Source organism: Silene latifolia, chromosome 1 (assembly GCF_048544455.1).
Source record: "Silene latifolia isolate original U9 population chromosome 1, ASM4854445v1, whole genome shotgun sequence".
NCBI classification, from domain to species: Eukaryota; Viridiplantae; Streptophyta; class Magnoliopsida; order Caryophyllales; family Caryophyllaceae; genus Silene; species Silene latifolia.
Window position 1 is genome coordinate 24,419,807 of NC_133526.1, and position 25,435 is coordinate 24,445,241.

At 36.8% G+C, this 25,435-nt stretch overlaps 4 protein-coding genes and 1 non-coding gene across 13 annotated transcripts; 3 read left to right on the forward strand and 2 right to left on the reverse strand.

Moving 5' to 3' along the window:
• Positions 1 to 23: 23 nt before the first annotated feature.
• On the reverse strand, positions 24 to 7,295 carry LOC141601440 (nuclear transport factor 2-like). The gene is made up of 9 exons (XM_074421726.1): positions 7,029 to 7,295; positions 5,112 to 5,297; positions 3,381 to 3,684; positions 2,810 to 3,045; positions 2,550 to 2,730; positions 1,697 to 1,812; positions 1,539 to 1,601; positions 639 to 702; positions 24 to 537 (listed from the first exon to the last, which is right to left on the reverse strand). The coding sequence occupies exons 2-9, from the start codon at positions 5,295 to 5,297 to the stop codon at positions 302 to 304; spliced, it is 1,386 nt and encodes a 461-aa protein (XP_074277827.1). The 5' UTR covers positions 7,029 to 7,295; the 3' UTR covers positions 24 to 301.
• Positions 7,296 to 9,737: 2,442 nt separating this feature from the next.
• On the forward strand, positions 9,738 to 9,810 carry TRNAE-CUC (transfer RNA glutamic acid (anticodon CUC)). Its single transcript has one exon. It is a non-coding gene; the product is annotated as a tRNA-Glu (tRNA).
• A 238-nt stretch (positions 9,811 to 10,048) lies between these two features.
• LOC141601445 (uncharacterized) lies at positions 10,049 to 16,873 on the forward strand. 9 transcript variants are annotated; one of them, XM_074421732.1, is made up of 12 exons: positions 10,049 to 10,229; positions 12,051 to 12,314; positions 12,405 to 12,464; positions 13,232 to 13,399; positions 13,499 to 13,589; positions 14,387 to 14,571; positions 14,961 to 15,041; positions 15,190 to 15,223; positions 15,522 to 15,640; positions 16,213 to 16,281; positions 16,378 to 16,452; positions 16,672 to 16,873. In XM_074421732.1, the coding sequence occupies exons 2-12, from the start codon at positions 12,111 to 12,113 to the stop codon at positions 16,723 to 16,725; spliced, it is 1,140 nt and encodes a 379-aa protein (XP_074277833.1). In that variant the 5' UTR covers positions 10,049 to 10,229; positions 12,051 to 12,110; the 3' UTR covers positions 16,726 to 16,873. The 9 variants fall into 9 exon arrangements, with proteins under 9 accessions (XP_074277833.1, XP_074277844.1, XP_074277841.1 ...); XM_074421743.1 differs by having other exon boundaries at positions 16,378 to 16,446; positions 16,669 to 16,873; XM_074421740.1 differs by having other exon boundaries at positions 15,525 to 15,640.
• Positions 16,874 to 18,428: 1,555 nt separating this feature from the next.
• LOC141601479 (protein GIGAS CELL1-like) lies at positions 18,429 to 21,579 on the forward strand. The gene is made up of 3 exons (XM_074421769.1): positions 18,429 to 18,532; positions 19,373 to 19,767; positions 20,818 to 21,579. The coding sequence occupies exons 2-3, from the start codon at positions 19,396 to 19,398 to the stop codon at positions 21,181 to 21,183; spliced, it is 738 nt and encodes a 245-aa protein (XP_074277870.1). The 5' UTR covers positions 18,429 to 18,532; positions 19,373 to 19,395; the 3' UTR covers positions 21,184 to 21,579.
• Positions 21,580 to 21,712: 133 nt separating this feature from the next.
• Positions 21,713 to 24,461, reverse strand: LOC141601475 (uncharacterized). Its single transcript, XM_074421764.1, has 4 exons — positions 24,164 to 24,461; positions 23,099 to 23,342; positions 22,337 to 22,991; positions 21,713 to 22,142 (listed from the first exon to the last, which is right to left on the reverse strand). The coding sequence occupies exons 2-4, from the start codon at positions 23,262 to 23,264 to the stop codon at positions 21,971 to 21,973; spliced, it is 993 nt and encodes a 330-aa protein (XP_074277865.1). The 5' UTR covers positions 23,265 to 23,342; positions 24,164 to 24,461; the 3' UTR covers positions 21,713 to 21,970.
• Positions 24,462 to 25,435: the final 974 nt, after the last annotated feature.

The following is a 25,435-nucleotide window of genomic DNA, read 5'->3' on the forward strand; positions in this document are numbered from 1 at the left end:
TTTTTCTCGGGCGAAAATAAAACTTGGGCAATAAATTTCAGTGCTTGCTTGCTTGCTTCAACCAAAAAGAAAAGGTTAAATATAGGTCGACATATCATAGGGTCTTACTATTAGAGGAAAAAAAATCATCACGATTTAAAATTGATAAATTAAGAAAAATGAAAAGCAACCGAAAAGCCGCAATTATGAAAATCAAGTGATCTTGCATAAGTCTAATCCTAAAAACTTAACCGTAGAAACTCATCACTCTTGTATGCCAAGGAAAACAAATACTCCCATTTTTCAACTCTCCTATTTGGTTTCAAACCTGCGCAGGCCCGCCTTGACGGGTCCCATTCTGATCGACGCGCTGGTAGCCCTCGGATCCCTTCCCAGCTGGGCCTCTGGGTCGTCCTGAAAACTCGCCCGAACCTCTGAAGTCACTCCTACCATAACCGCGACCTCCACTAAAATTCCCACGCCCTCTAAAGCTTTCGTTTCGGAATCCACCCCTCGAAGAAGGGTACCTTCCTCTTCCATTGTTAGGGCTCGCCGGACCTGAGACGTGAAAAAATAATTCGTCATTGCTAGTGACACTACCTATAAAGGCAAGCTTTTGAAGTAAAAGAAGTCAGTTGTGATCGCAAGGTATAATTTACCTCTAGATGTAGTTCTCTTCTCTTCGATAGTGGCTTTACGCCCCCCTATTAAAATCGGCGAGGCCTGAAAGATGGCACAAAGAACTCTTACATCAAGTATTTCAACTAAGTGTCTATTCTTAGAAAATCACGAGTATCATCGCTCAACAACTCGCCACCTAGACTAAGCTAGCCAACGGAAGCTATTATAGGACACACTTGAGCAAACACTAATTGGAACTAGACTTGCAATGTATAATGTTATCTACTTTATATCTCCAGTCAAGCCAACGACTCAGTGTTCTTCGCATGTGTATAAAGGCAAATGGACTGCATTACTTCTTTTAGCAGTGAAGTAGCCATCATTCGTTGTTAATTCTCAGCACAATTTTCAGAATAGGCCATCTAAAAACTCTCTTTGTGTCAAAACAACACAGGAGCAGCATCCAATTACAATTATTCCAGATGGATCACGAAACAAATATCACAAATATTTAGCACGTAATACCCCAGTGGCGGTTTCAGTGGATGTTCGTGGGGTTTAATTTGAATCTATAGCCGTTTAAAAACCAATATAATCTATTTAGCACGTAATTAGTCCTTGCCTCCCTGAGGTTACAGGTTTGACTCACAGCATGAGTGTTCTCCTCCAAATTTCCCAAGTTTTACAAGCACTGAATTTGTTGAAGTTTAATTTTAAATGTTTACACTTTTGCCGTAGAAAATACTTTTGACAAAACTCGAAAGCCCATTATCCAATCCTAGTCCCGCCATTTTATAATACCTTGGATTAAAAGAACCTACATTTTTCCTTTTCATCAACATTGAAGAAGAGGTTACTAGCATAAAGACAGAAAGTAGGCCAAACTCAACACAGATGTTATCAATGTCACAGTTGCATAGACAGATCTTGCACCATACCTCAATTGCGGAATTCATGGAGTCCGCTGCTTCAAACTCTACAAAGCCAAAGCAAAATCCTTGCTGATTGGCAGAAAGATATAGATGATGTTATGAAGCGATAGAGCAGAGGACGATACAAACAGCAACGGATCAAGATTGGCCGTCAAGAACAATACCTTATTACTCCTCACTTGAACGCCTCCTTGCTTAATTGGCCCAAATTTTGCAAAAACTTCCTCCACTTCTGCAGAGGTAGCAGTTTGGGGCAGATTTCGCACGTATATAGAATAACCTTCAGATAAAAAAAAGAAAAAATCAAAACACAACTCAAAATCATCTAGATTCAGAAAAGCTTTGTTTAGGGAAAAAAAAAAAAGGAATCTCATTGTCAATCAGGGATGCCATTTGGTCCAGCTAAAAATGGATATTGCACTGCACCTGCACCCCTTGAAGTGGGTATGGGTAGTGTTTTGGCTGGTGCGGTGGTATGGGGATGGGCTGTCCCATGAAGAGCTCTGTCAACAAGGTTCTGTTTAATCCCACCTTACTCCAAATAGCCATGTCCCGTTGGACTAGGGTAAAACTAAGAAGTTAAAATTGGTTATACCCATACAATTGTGTCCAACGTCTTCTAACATCACCTGACTGTACACTCCAACCTTAATGCTGTTAAACCACTCCCCACATCTAAAAAGGGAAAAAAAGTAGAGAAATGCAGCGCATCTCATGTATGCAGCTTTGACCATTAGAACTTCTATCATAATATGTGCCCCGACTTGTGTGCTCCTTGATGAGTAGCTAGGCCATTTTACCAAGACTTCAAAACAAATCTTCAAATAAACTCCACACGAAAACACAAACTACTCACATATGTAACTCAGTTGAGCCAGAAGACAAATACGACATTATTCCAAGTCTTTGACTCATTCCATTTCAATACATGAGCTAAACTTAGTTTCCAGCATCACAAAAATCTGCGTGTAGAATATGACATGAACAAGATAAGACCAAAAGAGTTGAATCAGGCACCTTCTTCGAGGACATCGATCTTTTCAGGCCGAGCTTCACTTTTTGAAGCCGGTGCTTCGGATACTGGTGTGGGTTTAACATAACCACTTGTTTCCTGATTGCTGCTGGGACGTTTAACATTAGCATTCTTAGCAGGTGCTCTGATTGGTGTAGGTGATGGATTGGTCCTCATTGCCTTCAACTGTAATTGACAGTTTCAGTAAGAATGCCACTAGATTCAACATCAAGCATTCAATAGACAAAGTCAACGTTAAACTTACAATCGCTGCATATGATCTTTTGGGCTCATCCTCTTGAGAGGCAGATGGCACTAAAGTAACAGTCACATCTTCAGTCTGATCCAAATGAGTAGGCTGTGGTTCAACAACCTCCTCCTCATGTATTGATCTATCTTCGATATCTACAGGATCACATACTTCTGGCTCATTATTAAGGTCTTCCTCTGTTAAGGTCTCTTGGACATGTTCAGGAAGGTCCGCAGCATGACTAGGCTGCTCTGGAAACAAAACAAAACTGACTTGTGAATTTGGAGTACAATTGAATAACAAAAAGAAACATGAAACCGTTGGCCAGTTCCTCAATGACTCCTACCCTAGATGTATGCGCCCTAAGCCCGTGTTATGACCAATAAAAAAAATTGCATCGCAAAATTCATTAGTGCTATACTACTTCATGATACAAGAAGCATAGAGAGTGTACTGAGGCATTTAGCTTTTTATAATATATTCCAAAGCCGGAGAATAATGAGCCTTTGCACCATTTTAATTAGTCAAATAGATATCACTAGTGAACAAAAACAGCCAAGTAAATTACAGGTAAGAAATAGAGCACCTGGCTCTGGTGTCTGAATGGTAGGTTGGACAATTTCAATAGTATCATCTGCTGGAGCTGAAACAGCTTCCTTTGTATCTTCATCTTCAACAAATCTGAAGACATCGTTCAAGACATAAAAGCCTTTCTCTTGTGGGGCTAAAAAGAATGATTGGGCAAATTTCTTTTTTATATTGTCGCTTCCAGTTAAGTATCCAGTAACAAGGACGACCACGCCATCGCCCAAAGACTCTTGGGCGTCGGCAGTCTTTATCTCCGCAATAGTATCTTTGTAATTCAAAGACAGAATCTTCTCATTAATTCCCTGCAGGGGTTGTTTAAACACTTCTGATCATGCATGCAGATTATTCTGAGACAATCATTAACACAAACATGATCTGTATAATAGCAAAGAGGTTCGAGAAACAAGGATATCCCCATAAATCTCACGGTTAACACGCAATGAAGCCCACATCAAGGCATCAACTCCATGCCTCCAATACCAAGAAGAAAGAAAGGGTAATGAACTAATGATAACATGAAATGGAGGGGGGGAGGAAAAAAAAACAGCCACATGTATAATAATTTTGGGTTGCCTAACATGGTATCTCGTGTGAATGGATACAAAGTAAAAATAAAGTAAAATTACTAAACAATAAGTAAGGCCGCCACTTCATATACAGAACAAATTGATAAATACCCATATGGGCACTCAAATTAGATTTTGTAAATCTAAGGGATCCAATATTCTGATGACAGTACTGACAAATCAAAATTTCAGAACATTTGTTCATAGTTTCATACAAGTTAATCAGACCCAGCTAATGTCATATCCATTACCGAGTGTCGGACATGAGTGTGCAAAATAATATGAAGAGTACATGAAAAGTATTTGCTCATTCCTTGATGTATATCCCATGGGCAGTTGATTTGACACTTAGTTGACATACTCAGATGCTGGGAAAAAGTTGGAAAGCCAATTATATTCTTAGTTTACAGAAATTATCATTAATGAATTTGCTGCACCTTTACCAGGAAATCTAAGAAGTGCTCATAACCAATACTTCGTAGCAAGATTGGCAAAAATCTGGATAGAAGTTTTTAATGCCAAAAAAAAAAATACAAGTCCATAACCAATATGAAAAGGAGAAAGAGGGTCCCCTTGACGAATATCTCTAGAGGCACATGGGTGCTAACATTAACAAGCACTGTGGAGAACAACTAAAAAAGTAGCAGAGCTACATATCAGCAACCACTTTCTTCATTTACTCTATCCTTCTAAGAGTGAACGTTAGAAAGCCTGGAAAACATTGTCAAAAGACTTCTCAGCTTTAAGTTTGCATAAGAGAACCATTTGATTGGACTTTTGAAAGGACTCAATACACTCAACAGGAATAAGGACAGTATGCGAGATTGGCAACGAAGGAGACAGTGACATAGGCATAAGATTCCACACGCGTTCCAACCAATTAGTTAGATCTAAGTCGAATACATAGGCAGGAGATTTAAATAGACTACCAAGCAGCCTCATTTAAATCTCTTTCAAAAGGTGGACGAAGACAATCTAACAAGTTTGATCCTCAATAAGCTCAAATCCCAGCCCACTTTTCACGTCCTACCTCAAGTTACAATTCGATTCACTTAATTGACTTAAAACTAACCTTCCAGAAGGCAAGCAAAATGAGAGATTTGATATTGTAACTAGCTACTAGCACTTAGAGAAATCAAGATATTAGCTTAATATAAACATACTTGCATTGTCGTGGCGGTTGTTATAACACCGTTAGAATCTGGACGAGTCAACACACTTGAATCTTGATAAAATCTGTAAACCAACTCAGGCGACTGGTGAAGAATGTGGTAGTACTGCTCCACAAAGGCATTCCCAACAATCTGAGCGGCTGGAATATCAGCAGGACTCTCTGCCTGCATTGCCATCTGCAAAAGCATCAAAATAAGTTTGGAACGTGGAATGTGTAAGTGGGAAAAAAATGAAAATCATACAAGATACATGGATTTATAAGGTTTTTTGACTTCTCAGCTTTGGAATGTAAAATCCACAGGTGTACACCATTAAATTCCAACAAATAACCTACTGAGTATCCAGCAATGAAAAGTTAACCTTTTCTTCTTTCACAATAGTGGCAAAACTAAAAGCTATGTGACGATATCCTCCAAAGTCTCGCTTTTTGAAATGTGTATATCGACTAATTTCTAAAGAATATGAGTAAATTACTCATTCACTCGGGCAGGTAACCCATTTCATAAGTCTGAAGTACCTGAATGGAGAATAGCAAGTCGCCACCTGCCTATTGGGCCAAACCCCCTATGGGCTATATACCCTCCCTTAGATCCTTTTTTTTCCAGGAATTGGGTTGGAGGGAAAAGGAGAGGTTCATTTTTCCATATACAACACAATTTAAATCCCTCAGCATGGGAGAATTTTGGAAGGAAAACATCCCAAATTCATTACCCCTCCCCTCTTCTTCCCCCACCATCCTTTCCGTCACCTGCATCCTCCTCCCCTCTCATTGCCCCCTTTTTTGTATCCAAACAGAGGATTATCCCCTTTCCCTTTATCCAAACATGAGGTAAATATCAATGAGCCAGGCCTCTCCTTCCATAAAGCCCTCACTCGCCCTTTTACGAATCGTTCTATAAAATATCTCATTTACTCCCCCAAAACCTCAAACTGTCAATGTACACCAGACCACCTCAATATAAACTATACAAGTAGGATTCTTATAGATCTATAATAGTGTATCCTTTGTTTCCCTAACTGCTTCCCCAATTTCCAGTAAACCACATATGTACCAATGCCATATGTTCCCCCTATTTCCGGTAAGCCTTTAATGTATCATATGTTTCCCCAACTTCCTTGGTCAGAAATCTTTCAGGTTATCCGCAAAAATAAACTGGAAGTCTGGAACAGAAGTGCATCCTAAACTATTCCAAATTTCCAACTAAAAACGTTATCAAAAAGTTCGAGCACCATGACACATTAACCCCCAACCAAAACATACCAGGTAAACAAAGTAAACATTTTACCAAGTACAATTGCTGCAAAAATAAGCAAGCCACTTAAAGCTCACAGAGTCACATCATTGCTAGTCCACCAAAAATTCAGCAAAACCAAAGCCAGGTTCAAATATCACTACACACAATCAATTCAAATGAACGCAAAATAACGACGTAAGAAATTAATTCGATCATATCTCAAGGAAAACCAAAAGAACACCCCAAAAAAAATCCAGAATCATAAATTTGTGACACGAAAACCGTGCCTCGGACAAAAAACCCACTCATGGTCACTATGAGGATCATAGGATCATAAATTGAGCTGGAATCTACTAAACTCCAGATCAATAATGTCAAAACTACTAATTCAACAATCACCCAAACAAATTGCTCAACCACAAAGCAAGGATCTTTTATCCTAAAAAACAACAGTCTAAAATTACAGTCCCCTCAAAAACAATCAACATTCAAAATTAACCTAAAATACTAAAAACCCAGATCAGAGAACACCAAAAATAGTCAAAAATCAACAAATTTAAACCTAATTTGCAGAAAATCAAATTACCCAACATGCCAAAAACATTACAAAACATTAAAATGATAAAAATGTTGAATCTTTACATAAATTAAAAGGGGGGATTTGAATAATACCTGATGTTAGGGATTAAGAGAAGGTAAAGGGGTTTGAGAAAGAGAGAGATCTAGAAAGTAGAAACACAGAAGGGTTAAGTAAACGCAGAAAATATGAGAATGAAAGAGTAGAGATTGTTGTTGTTGTTGTTGTTGTTGTTAGCAACTTAGCATCTAAGAATATGTAAGGTGTGATGAGATCACTGTACTTGTATTTTTATACTCGTTTTATTCTTTCTTAAAATTTTAGGGAACCAATTTTGGAAGTGATTCAAGAGATGTAGGGTCGAATTTGGTAGGAAATTTTGTAGATTTATATCCTTTTTTATTACTATAGTATTATACGGAGTAATAAAATATTCACAAACACTATCCGTCTATATATATAGACGGATACCATTTGCCCTCACAAAATACTCATTTGCCATAAAGTGGGAAGTACATGGGTGCCCTACCTTGTCCCCCTACCCATTTTATTAGAGGTCTTTACCCGTCTGTTCGTCTCACCCGTCTATACCAAGACCTATTGTAAAATATTTTGCGGTTACGTTTTGGAAATATAATGATTTACCATTAGATTTAGTTCGAATTTGAGTCAAGTGGGACTATTAGGATGGTAAAATTCACCCGCGTGAACACGAGACATTTCGTTAAATTAGAATAACCTCTTACCAGCTGGTCTAAGTGTCCATGGATTGAGATAAACCTATAAACTACGTACATGAGGGTAATAACTTTGTGAATAGTGTATATTTGTTAGACACGGTTTTATCAGAATGGTAGTTCTAAATCAAAAGGGTATCATAGGCAAATGTTCTTTTGGGATGAGTCTAACTATCCAACTATCCAAGACTCCGTAATGATTCACGCATAACTTCACTAATTGAGTCAAGTCATACGATGTAGATTTACATACCTCGTGTTTTAAGAATTTGCGTTATCTGAAATCGTTTTTTTGGGCATGGTTTTGAAATAGATGCATCTACCTCGTGTTTTAAGAATTTGCGTTATCTGAAATTGTTCTTTTGGGCATGGTTTTAAAATAGATGCATCTTTCTATGGTGATTACCGATTCCCGTGTTGGTAGTTGGTAGCATGATGCTTTGGGTTTGCTTTAAATTAAACATGTACTCCTACTACTACAAAGTGAGATTTTCTATAAGAAAGGTATAATTGTCGAACACTCGAAACGTATTTTCTTATGTTAGAACTTAGAAGGAAAAACATTTTGGATTAGGTAGATGACTTCTGCGTTTTCTACAATAATTCATTTAATCAATTCCTCTTGAGACATGAAGACCTCTTGAGAATGCTCTTTTAAGTAACTCACTCATCTACTAGTCGTATGGTTTTTTTAGCAAAATGACGACATTCTTGCTAGTGCTTGGTGATATGGCAACCATTATATATTTACATGGGGATCAATGCACACCAAAATGTGGTGCTTGTACGACACATTCTGTTTGCTTTGGTTTATGTCAGAATAAGTAATGCACGCTGAAAATAATTTACGGTAAAATATTACTATTAAACCATCTATAAGAACCGAGAAATCCTTCTTACAAAATATATAGTTGGCAAAAGTTATTTAAATGGGGTTATTAAGAAAAATAGTGCAATTTTACAATAATATTTGTGTAAAATTGTTTATGTAGTTTTTTTTTTGTTAGAAATTGCCCATTTACCTAATGGAAACAATTCATAAGCATAGGAGAAAGTACTATATTCCTCCGTTTATTCAAATTTAAATATTTCATTTGCCTTTCCAAACTCAAGTACACTATTTTTAACCATGTTTAATTATTCTTCATCAATATGTTGACGATATTTGTTGTAACAAATTATAATACTCCGTATGAAAGAAATACATATAAATATTTTAGTTTGATATTTTTTTTTTATCTATTTTCAATAATGGACGGTTAACGTTGAGAAATTTTACCTCAAAGTAAATTAAGTAATTGGATTTGAAGGTAGGAGGTTACATGTATTATATAAGTTGAAAGTACGAGAAATTAGTAAAACGCACAGTTTATCTTTAACAGAAAATGTTATTGTCGGCTATAAGATAATGATAATTGCGCGCCCGCGTCATCCGCTAACCAGTTTAGGGCAAGTTCATTTGAAATCGACAAAGTCATTGAAGTTATAATGCTATAAATTACAGTTCTTAAAGTCCACATAACCGAGTTCTCTATTATCTTCTTACTTGGTACATTAGACTTGGTCAGGGACCGGTCTAGAAGCTCACGACCTGAACCGACTCTTTTCATGTATGGCCGGACCAACTCATGCTTAGCCCTAGCCCAACTGGATTTGCATTTCTCTTTTCGTGGGATGGGCCTTGCTCGACACAAAGGGAATTTGGTACACATGCCTTGAAAGGGAAGACTCGACATCACGGGTTGAAAGGAGCGAGATAACCCCTGCTATCAGCGAGGTCTATTGTACATTTGTACACCATGATAATTTGTATAGCGTGAGTTTTGTTTTTTTTCCCTTTCAATAGCGAGTCAGTCTTGTGTAAGGCTTTTTATACAAATATACTTCGTATATAGTTGTAAAATGCATTTAAATATTGTGTAAAATGGATTTACTAAAATCTCATTTTGCGATAAATTTGTATAACTGTCTTCTTATACAAGTATCTGTCTTTAGTAAAACAGTAGATTATTGAACTAAACTACCAAAACATGGTCAATTAATATATTTGTAACAGATTATTCAACATCCGTTGTAGTCTAGTTGGTTAGGATACTCGGCTCTCACCCGAGAGACCCGGGTTCAAGTCCCGGCAACGGAATTTCAGATTTTGTTTTTTTCATTTTTTAATCTCCCACTCCTCCAATCACAAACCGTTAGATGACCAACAAAATAACAAATCAACGGCTCAGATTCTCTTTCATTTAACATACACTTACTCTCCTATAGACCGTCCTATAGCATAAGACGAGATTAGCCCAACAAAAGAAGGTTAAATAAAAACCGGCTTGTGAAACGTCTTCGAAGTTTAAAAAAAAAAAAAAAACTGCCCTTCCCCTCCCCTCCCCTCCCCTCTCTGTATCACTACTCACTAGTCACTACTCCCTCTTTCAACCTTACTCTCTCTAACTCAACTTTACCCACCCCACCGCCGCACCACCACCACCACCGCAGCAACACGCACCACCGTAGCACCGCATCTTGTCGATTTTCTTCTCAATTTTGTTCTGATATTCTCAAGTAAGTCCGAAAACAAAATTGTTTTGAATTAGTTTGTATAAATTGATTTTAATTAGGTTTTGTTTATCTTGATTTGTATGAATTCTTCTTCTTCATTTGGTTCGCACTTGTAATTTTTGTTTAGACTGTTAATTTTGTATTCATTGTCCGTCTATTGTCTGTCTAAGTCCGGCAACGCGCGATTCAAACGAAAAAAAAATAACAATTTTATAGATTATTAATTACTTAATTAGTTAACTTACCAATGATTCGTCGTTAGCCGTTGATTTAGATGTTTGGTCGTTTGCCATTGAATGGAGTTAGCAATCTTGTATTTTTTTAAAAGTTTTTTTTTTTTGGGAGAGAATAGAGTAAAGAGAGAGAGAGTCCAAGGGTATTGATGATCTTTATTTTAAAAAACGTCGACGATTCGTTACAAACGTCGACGACGTTTCGCAACCCCCTAAAAAAACCGAAAAGTCTACTGCGATTGACCAAAACTCCTCCTCTTCACTATCACTGCGATTTTCGTTTTCATCACCACCGTTCGACCCTTTCTTTTCTTCCACCATTGTTGAATTCGATAATTTACCCTGGTAAATATTTGTTACTCAATTTATTTTTCATCTTTAGTTCTAATTATATCATTGTTTTTTAATTTGTGAAATTTGAAGTGTTCTTAGTTATCGTGTCTAAATTTAGAGATGACTGATGATTTTAGGGAGAAAAGCAGCTGGTTTGTTTAGTCTTGAAGAGCGACTCTCCTATAAAACCCTCTTATAGTGTAGGACGGGTCCAATTGAAGAATTAGCCAACTAAAAAGGCTTACAAGTTACAATTGAAACAAGATACTCCCTTTGTCGGAATCATTTGTTTCCGAGAATTCTGATCTTTAAGTTAAAAAAAACATATTTTTGCTGTAAGACCGTGTTACGGTATGAGACGGTTCTTTTATATATAACACACTCATTCAGTGATGGTATTATGGTAATAGATGAGGGTTTAGCCAATAAAAGGACAGTGTCGTTCTGTAAGACGGTTTAATTCTTTTCGGTGTGTTCATTAGGTTTTGTAAATGTGTTAATTGTTAGTTTGATTTACTGTTGTGCTACAATTTTGCAAAGGGATGCAGGTTGTTTAGTGAGAATGTTTGCTTTGGTCATTTGATGTTGTTGAATGATTGTTTTGTCCAGTGATTGATGTTGAAAATCTAGTGTAATACCATCTTAACTCCTTTATAAGACTGTCCGATACCATAGAATATCGGCATAGTTCCATCTCCTGCGCATGAAATTGAAAATCTTTAAACCTCTTCTCTTCCATTGGCACAGTTCCCAACTCTAGCACCTCTGTGCCTTTGCTTTCTTTTGGTAAAGTATGATTTTTAGTTTAATGCCAAGTAAATTTAGCTTGATAAATCTAGTATTCTTTTTGTAAAAGTAGGATTTTCAGATGAATATCTAGAGGGAGGGGTTTCGCTAAGTAGGATTGCCATTCATGGCGTGGGCATAAGATCGGAGATGAATGATTTTGGGGGTCTGGACTCTGGCCTGGCCTGACTTTGGGCTGCATAGCAAACAGGAGAAGAAAGATTAGAGAGAGTGAGAGAGATGATAGAATGGAGTCTGGATTTGTTCTAAATGGGTCTGACTTTTTATAAAGTTTGTTGGCCATAGGCATTCAAGAGATATCATCGTTTACTCTTTGGTTTATTCTAATAACTGAATTGACAGCTTACATGATAAATGAATTTGTACGCCATATCCCATAGGCATATTGTTAAACATGATTAGATCGATCTGATTGGTCTTCAACTTCATATGTGCTGGTCATTTGTTACAGGCTTGTAGTTTTTGCTCTCGTACATCATACACATTGTTTTTAATCTGAGTCACGAGGCTCATGGAAGCACGGGGTAAGGGAACAGTGACATCATTGTCATCGCTGTTCCCGGCTGAGGAAGCTCAGAAAGCTGCACAGCGCGTGAAGGACAATATCACCGAGAAGTATAAGGAGCTTGACAACCTTCACAGCTTTGTCAATGACAATACCAGCCTAATCAACTTAGTGAACCGCCTTCCTGATGAACTGCATCACCAGATTATGGTATCCCTCTTTTTCCATTTTTTCGGCTGTCTTTTAATATGCCAGCAACCGCAAGGAGAGTTTCACTTTAATAGTTTGAGTTCTTTTCAGGTTCCGTTCGGGAAAGCTGCATTCTTTCCAGGTCGATTGGTTCACACAAACGAATTTATGGTAAACAATTTTTTTTTTTTAGATCAAGTACAGTGTCATTTTTTTGCAAGACTTGGTTGGTCATTCTGTTGTATGTTTTTAACCATAAATATTGATATGTGGTGGATCAACTTGAAGTTATTGTTTAGACTTTAGATTAGTAGTGACTTGTGACTTGTGAGGCAATATGAGTTGGTCTATTTGACGACATCTTTTGGCAGTAATTTACCATTTAATAGGTGGCTAATCGTGTAAGTATGTCGCTTCTGGAATCTTTAGCAATATCACAATGAAATTCAGTAGCCTATGCACTGCCCTGCAGTAAAATCTTGCGTTTGGACAAGCAAACCAAAGTGGTCTGAACTTGGGGAAGGGGAGCAGGTTCCTGTGAGTTTCACTTACTCATAGGTTGGGATTGTGTTTATCTGTCTTTAAGGCTTGAGTGATGGTCTACTAAAAACATGTGGCCCAGTAATGATAGATTTGGCGTAGACAGCTATTTAAACTTTTGAAAGATGCTGATGTTTTTGTGTGGTAAAATATTTAACTCTGGAAAAGGTATACTGCGGATCAACTTTGTTAGCTCACTATTGCAACAATACATCTTTTAAATCGCAAGAATTATTGTTTCCATGAGTAAGGTATATTTTGGTGATGTATTGCTGTAAGTTGTAGACTTCTAGCTGATTTTTGTTTTTAATTTAACAAGACCAATATTGTTCTTTTATTCGTAAAATGGACTTCACAACTACGGGGTTCTGATAAAATGATGTATTAATGGCTCTTAGGTTCTCTTAGGTGAGGGCTATTTTGCTGAAAGATCAGCCAAACAAACTGCCGACATTCTTAAGAGAAGAGGAAATATGTTGGATTCTGAAGTTGATTCACTTAAATCTGTGATTGAAGATCTCAAAACCGAGGCTTCATTTTTTGACAAGACAGCCGAGGAAGCTGCAGTAAGTTATCCATGCTTTTGAATTACTTCTTAGTTCTTAGTCATTGTTTTTCATGTCAAATATTCACATGCTTATTTAGTTACCCATTGTGAAACACAGGAGGGTCTTGTGGAAATCAGAGAGGAATATATTGATGATGACGACGATGATGGTGGTGAAGAAGGTTTTGAAGAAAGTATGTCAAATTCAGGCAAGACATTTTTTATTCACATACATGACTTCCTTGTTTGGAAGATGATGGCGATTACATCATGTCACATTTTGACTCCCATAATTTATAGGAATGTACTCATTTTACAGTAGGTCAATTAGGGGAAAAGTTACCCTTACGATTTGGGCCCAAGATGTTCATCTTTGTCCTGTTTACTACTGTACAAGTCTGCTTCATAAGTTAGCTTGGTTTACTTTTATATGTAGTTTAGGGACATAGACACATGGTATTTTGTTTATCAGGTAGGTCATAGGTGGCATGATATTTGCTTCAGTTCATTAGTTTTACTGCAGAAGCTTCAGAAATTTATTCTGTCGTACTTATTACTGAACTTTTTTCCTTGGACTACTGCTTCCTTTGCATTGACAATGGAGTATGGCAGAATCAAGCAACATGGCTGTTAAATTGTTGGTACTTTTGTGAAGTAACATGTTCTCTGATGCAATTTTTTAATTACGGGTCATTCTGAAAACAGCTTTGCTCACATTCGGCCCCTTACCCCATTATAGATAGGAGAAATGTTGTTATTTTTCTTTCCTTTCAACTCTATATCATTACATATTTACCGGCACATATGAAAGGGGATGGGTTGGTAAGCCTTGAATGTATGGGATTAGATTTCTTTAATAGATTAATATGATGGGGGTATGAATCTTAATATGTTGAATTGTGCATGCTCTCTTAATAGTTTCTTGCTATGCTGGTAAGAACTTGAGTGGAATAATTACAAGTCGACTGTAGAAGCTACTGTCTAAACTGTATGCGTTCATATGCAGTTCAAGGCCAAGAAAATTCAAATGCACCTAATGTGTCTGTAGCGGATAGTGCAACTGGAGTAATTGATGACCAAGAATATGCTCGTATGATGGCTAGATTTGATGAGCTTGAGAAAGAAGAACTTGAATTAGAAGATATTGAACATCAGGATGAAGATAAATATGATGAAGATCTTGATACTCAGGTGAGTCATCCGAAAGCAACACCTGATTTTAAAATTGTAATCAACTAAGATACGTGTTTCGTACCTTTGATGAAATTAGACTCTTGTTAATCCCTAAATCACATTAAATACAATGCTTAATATAATACTGACATAAAGAGAGTTAAGAAAAAGTTGTGTAAAATGTATCGAGAGATATCTTCTGCTGCTCAAAATTGAAAGACTGAGCTACAACTTTACTCGTTTTTAGAAAGAAATAGAGTGGTGAAGTCAGCAAAGCTATGAGGACAAGAAGTCATTTACTTTACTGAGTTATAAACAGCTCCAGTCCCTTTGAAATTATGTAATTGAAACCTCTTTAAGGCATCGCCTGTTGTTAACTCTCTACAACTCTTAACTTTCACAATTAGGACAAAGAGCATTCAGATGGAAGGTCTTATGGCAATGTGTTCTCTGATGTTTCTCATCCAGAAGTTGCTGCGACATCAAATGTAAGTACTAAGCAACTTTTGTTCTGGCGGGACTGTATTCTTAATTGTGTTCCGTTGGTTGCGAGTGCCTGAAAGTGAATCTTTAACTACTTTTAACACATGCCGCGGATAGCATAACTTCTTTTACCCTTTTTTTTCCATTGTGTAGCAGAAAAATTCGAGTTGGCTGCCAATACGTAAAGGTATGTTGCTTCATTCAGAATGATTTCTTATCTGCTTTCAAATACGGAGTAATGTAGTTCATGGCCCACTGGCACTTAGTTTGTGCAGCTCTGACCTGTCTGGTCTTATATTTATATTGAAAAGTGGAACCTAACTGAAACATCTCTGATATCATCAATCTGCATTTTGATGGTCGGGGTTTGAAATGTAATGTCTTGGGTTATCAGAGGCCAAACAATCGCAATAACTGTCTTTGTTGGTGCTTAGTGCTTTATCTCTAAATACTAATTTTATCTTTTACATTTTGACATTTATAAGCAGATGAGTCCTCTTTTACGAAAGCTTTACCACAAACCCTTGTGGGTAAATCAGTTGTTGAAAATGTTCCAACTGTGTTGAAGACCAGTGTTCAGCCAGTATCAAAGTCAAAACCCAAGGTACCAATAAGTTGATCTTTGGTTGATCTAAATCTTCTGCATTTGTTCTTTGTTTAAGTCTTGGTGTGTGTTCTTTTATACTCCCCCATCCCATAATAATCTTCCTAGTTTGACTACACTGTCCAAGACACCACTTTGACTCGGTTTTTCTCCATTTATATTCATTTTTTTTCATTCGGAAAAAAGTTTATGAAAGACTGTCACGATGAATGTAAATATTTTATTATCATGTTTTACTTTTTACACTCTTATTCATTGTAAATATTTTAGTAATAATGGGATGGAGGGAGTACTAAAAAGGTCCATTCTTCAACAAAATATCTGGATTTAAGATCGAGAAGTGTGAGAAGAAAATGGAAATTGGGAGAATGAAAATGGGCTAGTGATGAGAAACAAATTAAATTCGAGGGCTTGTTTTTCACTCTTTCTTTTCCTGAAAGCCATTTCAGGTTTTTGCCTTGAGTTTAAATCCTGGCTGATTAGAAACTGTTGAAACTACTTATGTTGTGGGTGAAATATGGTTCTTGTTGTTCTCCTTGATATCATCTGTTTCTTTCATTCTGTTATGCCAGGTTGGTGCCTCGATGTCTAATCAAGATGCTGGAAGTCTAATGTCAAGGCAAGCTATCAATAGTCTGAAGGTAAATTCAATCGAACTATACATCATTACATCTAGACTTCAGTGGACGGAGTTGCTCTTTATATATTCGCTTTACTATTTTCTTAATCACTTGCAGGCCTTCAGTGGCTCAATCGTAGAGAGGACGGTTGATGTGCCAACTAACTCCAAGAAAGAGACTACTAGTCAGGAGGTAGACATTCTTCCTAATGTTTGCTATACACAATTGGTCCTGTGTAAAAATATGCCCTTCTAAAAAAAAGGTAGTCAATGAAGTTTTGTGAGCATATATAGGTAAAATGCAAGGTGGTTTTACAATAAATTAGTGTATTACCGCTTGCTATGAACTTTGATGGTTGTTATTTTTGGTTATGATGATGTTAGAAAACTCATAATAATGTTATTTATGCAGCCTTCAAAACCGATTTCGAGGTTTAAGATGCAGAGGAAAGGCGGTCAAATCTGAAGCATTATATCATCTGACTAGTTACTGTAGATTAATCAATGGTGTATTTGAATGATGATCAACTCAAAATATGATTTAGGATTTTAACCTGCAAGTTAGAATTGTTAACCATTGGCCTAGTAGTAAAAATCATTTTTGACAGCCCAAATCCTGACGTGTTGAATTATGTTACACGTCTCATTTTGGTAAACTACTAGACTATATTTTGATGAGAAGAGCGTATGAGCTTAATATCCGAAAATGTAAGCAATGAAAGGAAAATAAATACTACTGTTGCATAAGAAGGGAGATGTTCGTAGGTTTTTGTTGGATTTGTGTTAAATCTAATGTATCCTTTACATGGGGGACTTGTTTAGGGTGAATTCACCTAAAAAGTAACACAAATTCTTGTTTAAGATCGTCTTACATAAGAATTCGCTATCTCACTTTGTTTTTCAATTAATACCAAAATGGATCTAGTTTTCATGGTTAAACTTAACACAACAATGATGATGAAAGGTGCAAGATAGTGGAGTTTAATGGACGGAAAAAGAATACATGCAATGTTGAGTTAAATAGAGAGTGTACTTTCCATTGATGCACAAATAGAGAGTGTACTTCGCTGAATCGAAGACGTTATTCGGGTGGGTACCCCATTGAAGAGGTTCATTGATTGACCTAAAATCTGACTTGTGCTTAAATGGATTGAAAGTATTACTCATATCAATAAAGTGCACTTTCTTTTCTGGTTATCCATGCGAAAGAACTTTATAGTTAAGCATGCTTGATTGAGAGTAGTCTTAGGATGGGTGAACTCCTTAGAAGGTTTTATGGGATGCACATGAGTGAAAACAAAATGAGCTGGAAAGGACCCGTGTTGATATGTGGATCATGTACACAGTCCGACAAGCTATCGTGAGTGACCGCTCCCGACCCTAGGTTTGGGCCGGGGAGTTACACGTTAGGAAGGGATGAAGTAAATTCTACGATGTTTGTAAAATGCCGACGACGTATAAGCCTATAACATACCTAGGCCTGGAAAAACTGGTCGACCCAAATAACTTGACCCACACCCTAACAAAGGACCCGGGGTAAATGAGTCAATCGGGTGGAGTTTAGGTTGGGTCACTTGGGGTTTGTAAGAATTCGGGTCAAGTCAGTTTCAGGTTAGTTCTTATCTCAAAATATTTGGGGATAACGATCGGTATGCAATAATGAATTATCAGGTCAGGTTGGGTTTAGAGTTTCAAGTCCTCAATTTAGGTTCAGTCCAGTCAATTTTGTTAGGTCTTTTGAAATTCTATTAAACCCTCCTATTCAACCTGACACAAATGTTAATTGTCATAAACTGATCATTATCCCTAAATAATTTAGCGAAAAACATCATAAAAATGGCTACAACCCAACATTTCTCGGTCAGACACGATCTAACCCGAATTGTTAAAATCCGAAATAACCCGACCTAACAACGTAGATGAACTTTTTACGTTTTGACAAATCTACTACTACACAATCCCACAGGCCACAACTAACACCAAATAAACCCAAGTTCACTCAATTCAAGTCCATTTAGTCCCCAATTAGCCCAAAATGTCAACCAAAGGGCAAAGCTGTACTTTTACTATCTCAAATTCAAATCGTAAAATCGCGCTCTCCTTAAATTTTAATTAAAATTAAAATTAAAACTTTAATCTAAACTAAGCACATTTCTGAAGTTAATCACATTTCACGACTACAAAACCCTGTTCTACTCCTCTCCCTATTCTTTGCCACTTCTGCTTTCATTCTCTCTCTCTCTCTCTAGAACATCAATACACACAACATTTCGGTATGTACCCCTTTTCACTTCGTCGTATTTTTTCCGGGTTTCAGTTCGATTCAGTTCAGTTCTTCGTTTACTTATCTGGGTTTCGCTTCATTTCTTTGTTTCTTGTCAAAGTTTCCCCATTTACGAAAATAATCATTTGTTTCGCTACATTACATCTGGGTCTGACTTCATATTTTTGTCGGATTTTAGTTCAATTCAGTTCGGTTTTTCGTTTTCTTTTCTGGGTCTCGCTTCATTTCTTTCTTTCTTCTCAAAGTTTTCGCCATTACGAAAATTAAGAATCGTCTGTTGTGTTTAATTTTATGTGGGTCTGAGTTCAATTTTGTGAATTCCGTTGAATGTATAGCCCTTGTTTACTTGCATTTTATCTCGGTATGTTTCGGTTTTTGTCCTCGAATGTTATTACTTTTATTGGGTCAATTCAGTTCAGTTCTTCGTTAATTTATTCATCCGGGTATTTTTCGATTTTTGTCGTCGAATGTTGTTGCTTTTGTGGGTCGTTATCAATCATATGATTATTAAATGTTTTTTGTGGCAAATTAATTTAATTGAATTTGGAAACGATTCGTTTCAAGATTCTGAATAATCGGCGAACAAATTCCTGTACCAGCGTCAAGAGATATTGTTTCATTGTTTCTTGTCAAATTTTCGCCTTTTCGAAGATAAAAGAATCATCTTTGTGTTTAATTTCACGTGGGTCTAATTTCATTTCTCTGAATTTGGTCGAATATAAGCCTTGTGTACTTGCATTTTATCTGGGCATACTCCGATTTTTTGTCGTCGAATATTTCTGTAAGTTCTTGTTGATTCTCAATTGGTTTTAATATTGAATTGTTGTAGGGTTTTAAGAATCGGCGAAAAAAATGCCTATACCAGCATCAAGAGATAGGTTGTCAAGGCCAGTTGACATTTCTACCCTTCTAGATAAAGCACCCCGTAGAGTGAACATCATTGTAGATGAACCAGGGTTGCGACGAGCCGGGTTATCAGGTTATGGGTTTAGGAATGCACCAGGAAATGGTGGCGGCCGTGGTGGTGGATCAACAAGGAGTCCAGTTGGGGTCCAGAGAGGGGGAATTGGGCAAGGCCGCAACCAACAGAGAGCGGCAGTGGGTGTCCGGGATACAAGAACACCGGGGACTACTGGTGCTCGACGTGGTGGTGGCCGAGGAAGGAGGCAATTGCCTTCTTGGTACCCAAGAACTCCTCTTAGGGACATTACTGGAATTATGAGGGTAATGATTCTTGGCTATTTTATTGTGCATTTCGCAATCTACTGTATGTAAAGTGTTCAATGTGCTGCATGATTTGGGGTTTTTATAGTTGATTACTGTTTGTTGCTAACACGGGTAAGGCAACGTACATCCGACTTCCCATCCCTTAATTTGTGCCGGCCATTGAGTCAGTGGGGTAATGTTGTTGGTGTAGGTAGTGAATTGCTGTACTGTAATGGTATGTGATATATCAGAAGATTTGCGACGGCCTAAGAAATGTCTTTCAAACTTTCACCCATTAGAAATGCATCTTTGGTACTTTAGTGTTATAATTGCTGGGTATGAATTAGTTCAGGTACAATTGAACATCTCGAATTTATCTTAGCTTTCGACTATTGAGGACCCTTTTCATAATTGTAGTGACCTGTCTTCGAGTCTGTATATCTAAGAAACTTTGACATGTTACTATGAATTATATAGATTTTTGATAGGGATAAAGATAAACTCACCATTGATATTATGTGCTGTACTAATATGGAACTATGTTGAAGAAAAGTTAATACTTCCACCTAAAATTCGTGTAGCTTCTGGTCGGTATGATGTCCTGCATTCAATAAGTATTTGCCAACTTTAGCCACATTCTGATTCTATACATTTCAAGCTAGTTGGGTTGAGGGATCAAGATCCTCTGCTTATGATAGTGACAGTGAAGATTTAGGCAATGAAGCTACACTCAAACCGTGACTTGTTTGCATTGGTCGGCCTGCCAAATGTGTCTTATCTTTGTCATGTCAGTACTTGGGATATTTGAAGTCTGATTTACTCTTAACACAACCGTGGCGTGTTTGTTACTGTGTATTTCATATATAGAAATTGTTAAGTGCAGTTTGAAGTTAATCTCTTTGGTTTTTACAGGTCATATAGTTTTGGGTTAGGTCATTTCGGATTGGGTCAATTTGGGTTACAGGTTTTGTTCTGGCTGTTCTGTTTGGGTCTTGGGTCAAGTCAGTTTGGCGAGGCCTAGTTATAAGGATAACCAATAACATCATTTTGATTTGACGAGGGTAACAGGCCATAGAGAGCAGGAGAGCAGAACTTGGCTTGAACCAAGACACAGAAGCTCAGCAAGAAGATAATAACAACGCTGAACCAGGAAATATACAGCGTGTGCCAGAAATTGATGCTTCGACACCCGTGCCCACAATTACTTTCAAGCCACAACCCTCACCAGCCAGTCAGATGTGGATAATGAAGACCGGCAATGCTGACTGGACTATCGATTCTTCTGAGTTCTTGACCCCAGAGAAGAAGCTTCTGAACTCAATTGAAAAGGTCAGGGAAGCCTGGCTGGAAGATCAACGGAAATTAGAAAGAACACCAGCTGCAAAGAGAGTCGAGGAGGAAAAGAAGGTACGTGTGTTGATGTCTATGAGATAATCTACTGATTATCAAAACAAGAGATGAGTTGAGAAGGGAAGCGGAATGGCCACAGGAGATCATCTACTGATGATCCCATATCCTATATACTTACTACCGATACTTTAGCTATGCTTGTAGCTTAATCTTTCAGCATTTAGGTTTACTATCTGTAGCTAATCTTTCAGCATTTAGATTTACTTTAGCTATGCTTTAGCTATCCACAGTACATCAATCATTAGGTAAATAATCGCGGTGTAGATGTCAGCATCTGCTGATAGTTTTGGTGCTTAGATGTCTGACAAGTGAAGCCAGCAAGAAATTCAGTAGTTATATACTGTACCTGAATTGTACATATGATTGAAGATCTTAAGCATAATTGTACTTTCGAATGTTGGAATCTTTCTGATTTTGTCCTGTCTTGTCTGTGACGCTTCATACTATTAATCTAGAAAAGGAGCAGTTATATTTTTAGGCTTTATTAACCTTTTGCGGTTCCATCTGTTGTAAAATTTCTGAATTTGAAGAAAAATCCTGTTTCTCAAACTAGTTTCCGAAAAATTGAAATTTTCAAAATCTGACTATGAATAAATACTGATACATAACATAGTTGATTGAGAATTATAATACAAATGAATTAGACAAACTACTTTTCACAAAATCTACCTGGAAATTAAGTGTATTCTAAATATAACAAAATATACTTGAAAAAAAAAAAAGAAAAAAAAAACTAAACACTAATTTATAGCTTCCATTGATAAATACTCCATAATTTATCTGCTTCATTACATGTATGAATTATGATGTATCAACGACGAAAACAACAAGAGAAGTAGGACAACCAGGAGGACGATGCAGGAGCGGGCGAAGCAGCTGATGTTGGTGTTTTTGGTCCCTCCTTTTCAGGATCTGATGTATTCTTTGGCTCTGCGCGACTTTGACCTGAATTTACTGATTTATCCCTTTCAATTTGTGCAAGCCTGCAATTGATTCAAAGTTACAACCAGTCATTCTGTCTAGTGCTCTTTAAGTCTGATATCGGAAATTGCACATTATACAACTAGTGGCTCACCTTCTTGGTTTGAAGGACTACCCATAAATTGTCATTTAATGTTATGTGCACGATACTTAGTTCAATGAAAGGAAAAAAGAAGAGAGTATGTTGCCAACTTACACTGGAAATGCAAATGACTGACCGCTTGCATCAGAATGGTGAGGAGATGCACCGGCTGAAGGAGGTATTTCATCGGACACAGTTCTACCTTTCTTTTTCTCCGTAACTACTGGCTTTGGATCAGGAGTTACAGCAGCCTCATTAACCTTAGGTGAACTTTTTACCTCAACATCAGGTGGTCTGTTAACTACAGGTGGAGGTGTTGCAGATGGCTTAAAATGATTAGCGATAATCTGTTCTCCTGATTTAGGTGTAACCGGAGGGGGCATAGGCGCCATTTGCTCCTTGGGTTTCTGTTCCCCTGGTTTGAGCACGATTCTAGGTGAAGGCGGAGGGAGTTCTCCTGATTTCCGTATATCACCAGGTCCTGCTCCTGGTCCGTACATACCTAGTTCCCCCGATTTCAGCAACCAGTTAAACTGGTCCCTAGTGAAACTCATATTTCCAGTATGAATACTGAACAATGATTCATTAGAAGCCGTGCTCCAATCCTGGTTTGGGGTGCCTGATTTGTTGCTGGCAAAAACACGAGATGGAATCCTATAACCCGACTCATCTGGAGGTTGCTCCATCACCTGAGCTGGAGCTGTTTCTATAGTTGATGCACTACCAGGAGCATTTTTGCTGGACTGTTCATTATCAAGAGCAAAGCTACCTACAAGAGATCAAAACCCGTCATTATAAAATATTAGGCTGTCAAAATAAAATCGCAGGTTTCATAAATACTCGTATTTTCCTAGTTTATGTGTTTAATGAACTTACCATGATCATTTATGTCTAGTTGATATGGATCTTCAAATGAAAATTCAGAGGATGCTGATTTGACTGATGATGGAGATGAAACAGAAGACGACCGTAGTCTGTCTTCTTGATTTGAATGTTCAGCTTCTTTAGTGACGGTTGTTTCAGCTACAGTTTTAGTTTCCATCACTTGACAAACAATAACTTGAAGCTTTTTCCAATGTTCATGAATATTTGTTGAGATAATTGGTTATCACGCAACACACTGAAAAGAAACATGAACAGAAACGTAAAGAATCAGTTGAATCGGAGAGAGTATTTTACAAGTTATATTAGCATGTAGATACAATAAGGTCACTATTTTGAATAACCCCCATCTAATCATCTAATGCATATGCATGATCATTGTCTTCAATAAAGTGTAATTAGTTAACAAAACTTGTTCATACAAACTAGTTTTTCAATTTTACACAATTCATTGAAATGTGTTATCTATCTCAACAACTAAATCTACAAAAGATAATTCACATGTCTCAAAGACTCATTTTTTATGCCGTCGTGCATACACAAGTAACACAACCTTAACCTTACCCTCGGTTGGTACAAAAAACAATATAATAATCAATAAAGTACGTCAAGAATTCAATTTTCCAAATATTGATTCACAATATAAGAGGGCGTAGACGTTTAGAGCTCCAATTTGCTTTATTCTATTATTCCCAAAAGCAACTATTAGGTCATGGATTAGCTCTAAGCCTCCAATGAAAATGAAAATGTTAATCATTTATACCAATAGCAATAAATGAACTTCAAATTCAATATGCCACAAACAAAAGAAATTCAGCATAACCCTTTCAAATAGGGTAATCTAATTAGTTGTATACGTTTTCAAAACACGTGGAAAGAATTTTGAAAAACGTATACAATCAAATGAAACAGATATGACAACATTCCCACCATGACCATAAATTGCAAATGTAACATAAACATAACATTTCATAGAAAAACCATCATTTGGGTAACATAATATATATATTTAGGCATGCAATTTAAAAAGTTAAATAAAGAGTGTGAGAAATTAATTACCCAAAGATAATGGTGATTGAACAAAGAATTAAACCCAGAAAATTAATTAATTTAATTAATTAATTAATTAATGACGAGACTGTTGATCCCACCACTGGAAAAAGAGGAAACCAAGAGGGAATCAACAGCCCCAAATTAATTTGTTCAAACAAAATTGAAAGAAATCTGGGTAATTTTGCAATAATTTTATCTGGGAATTAAGAAAAATGAAAGTTTTAGATGGAGATTAAAAAAATACAATAATGGGAAATTAATAGCTAAAAATAGAATATTATGAAAGCATGCATTATGCATGTGTGACAAAGATGAACAGAAATTTGTTAATTTAACTGTCATGCAAATGACAAGTATTTAGTTAGGGAAAAATTGATGATTATAAGAGCTATCAAAAGTTTGAGCATTTTTTTTGGTTCCTCTTCTTCCCGCCTCCTTTAAGGCTTTAACTAACTCTTGCCTACGTGTACTATATACCACTCGGTTTCGGTCATTTGTTTGCCTATTTTATTTTGGCTATCTCAGTTAACAATAAGTCTCTCTTAAAACGGATTATATATTCGTCTTAAGATTAAAACGGGTCAAACACATGTCATTTACATATATAAAAACAAGACTTTTGCTAATATATAGGCATTTTGGTTTGTCTTATCTATAAAAGTGGTAGTTATTTGACCCGTTTTAGGCTTGAGACGGATAATGTTCATCTTAAATAAGAATTTGTGCTCAGTAAATTGTTTGTCTTTTTATTTTAGGGATGTGTTTGATGGGCAGCTGGATCCTCCACACTCAATTTAGTCCACTTATCATTTAATAATTGGCCCCCTTATCTTTATTTGGTCGTTGTGTTAAAATTCATAAGATATTAACTAATGACCGGTACTTGGGGATTAATATCGATTTTTCTAATGTTTGCCCTTAAAACGCACTAGGATGTGTTATGATTTTTCCTTATTAGCTTACTAATGTGTATTCTTAGAGTGCAAGTCGGTTTTCTAATGTAATTATTTGTGTCAAATTTTTCAGTAAGTCTCCCTTCTGACGGGTTAAGTATCACCTACATAGGTAGATAAGACAAAAATATAGTCGATCCCTAGGGAGTCACAAATCATTTGACTTTATCTACCAATGTGAGTTTTATTTGATCCGTCACAAATCAGAATTTTTTTGCCAATTTTTAGTGAACAAACGAGGAGGGAGTCAATTATTAGTTGACAAATATATCAAATTAAGTGTGGATGATTAACTTGCTCATTAAAAGCATTTCTAAGGGTACGA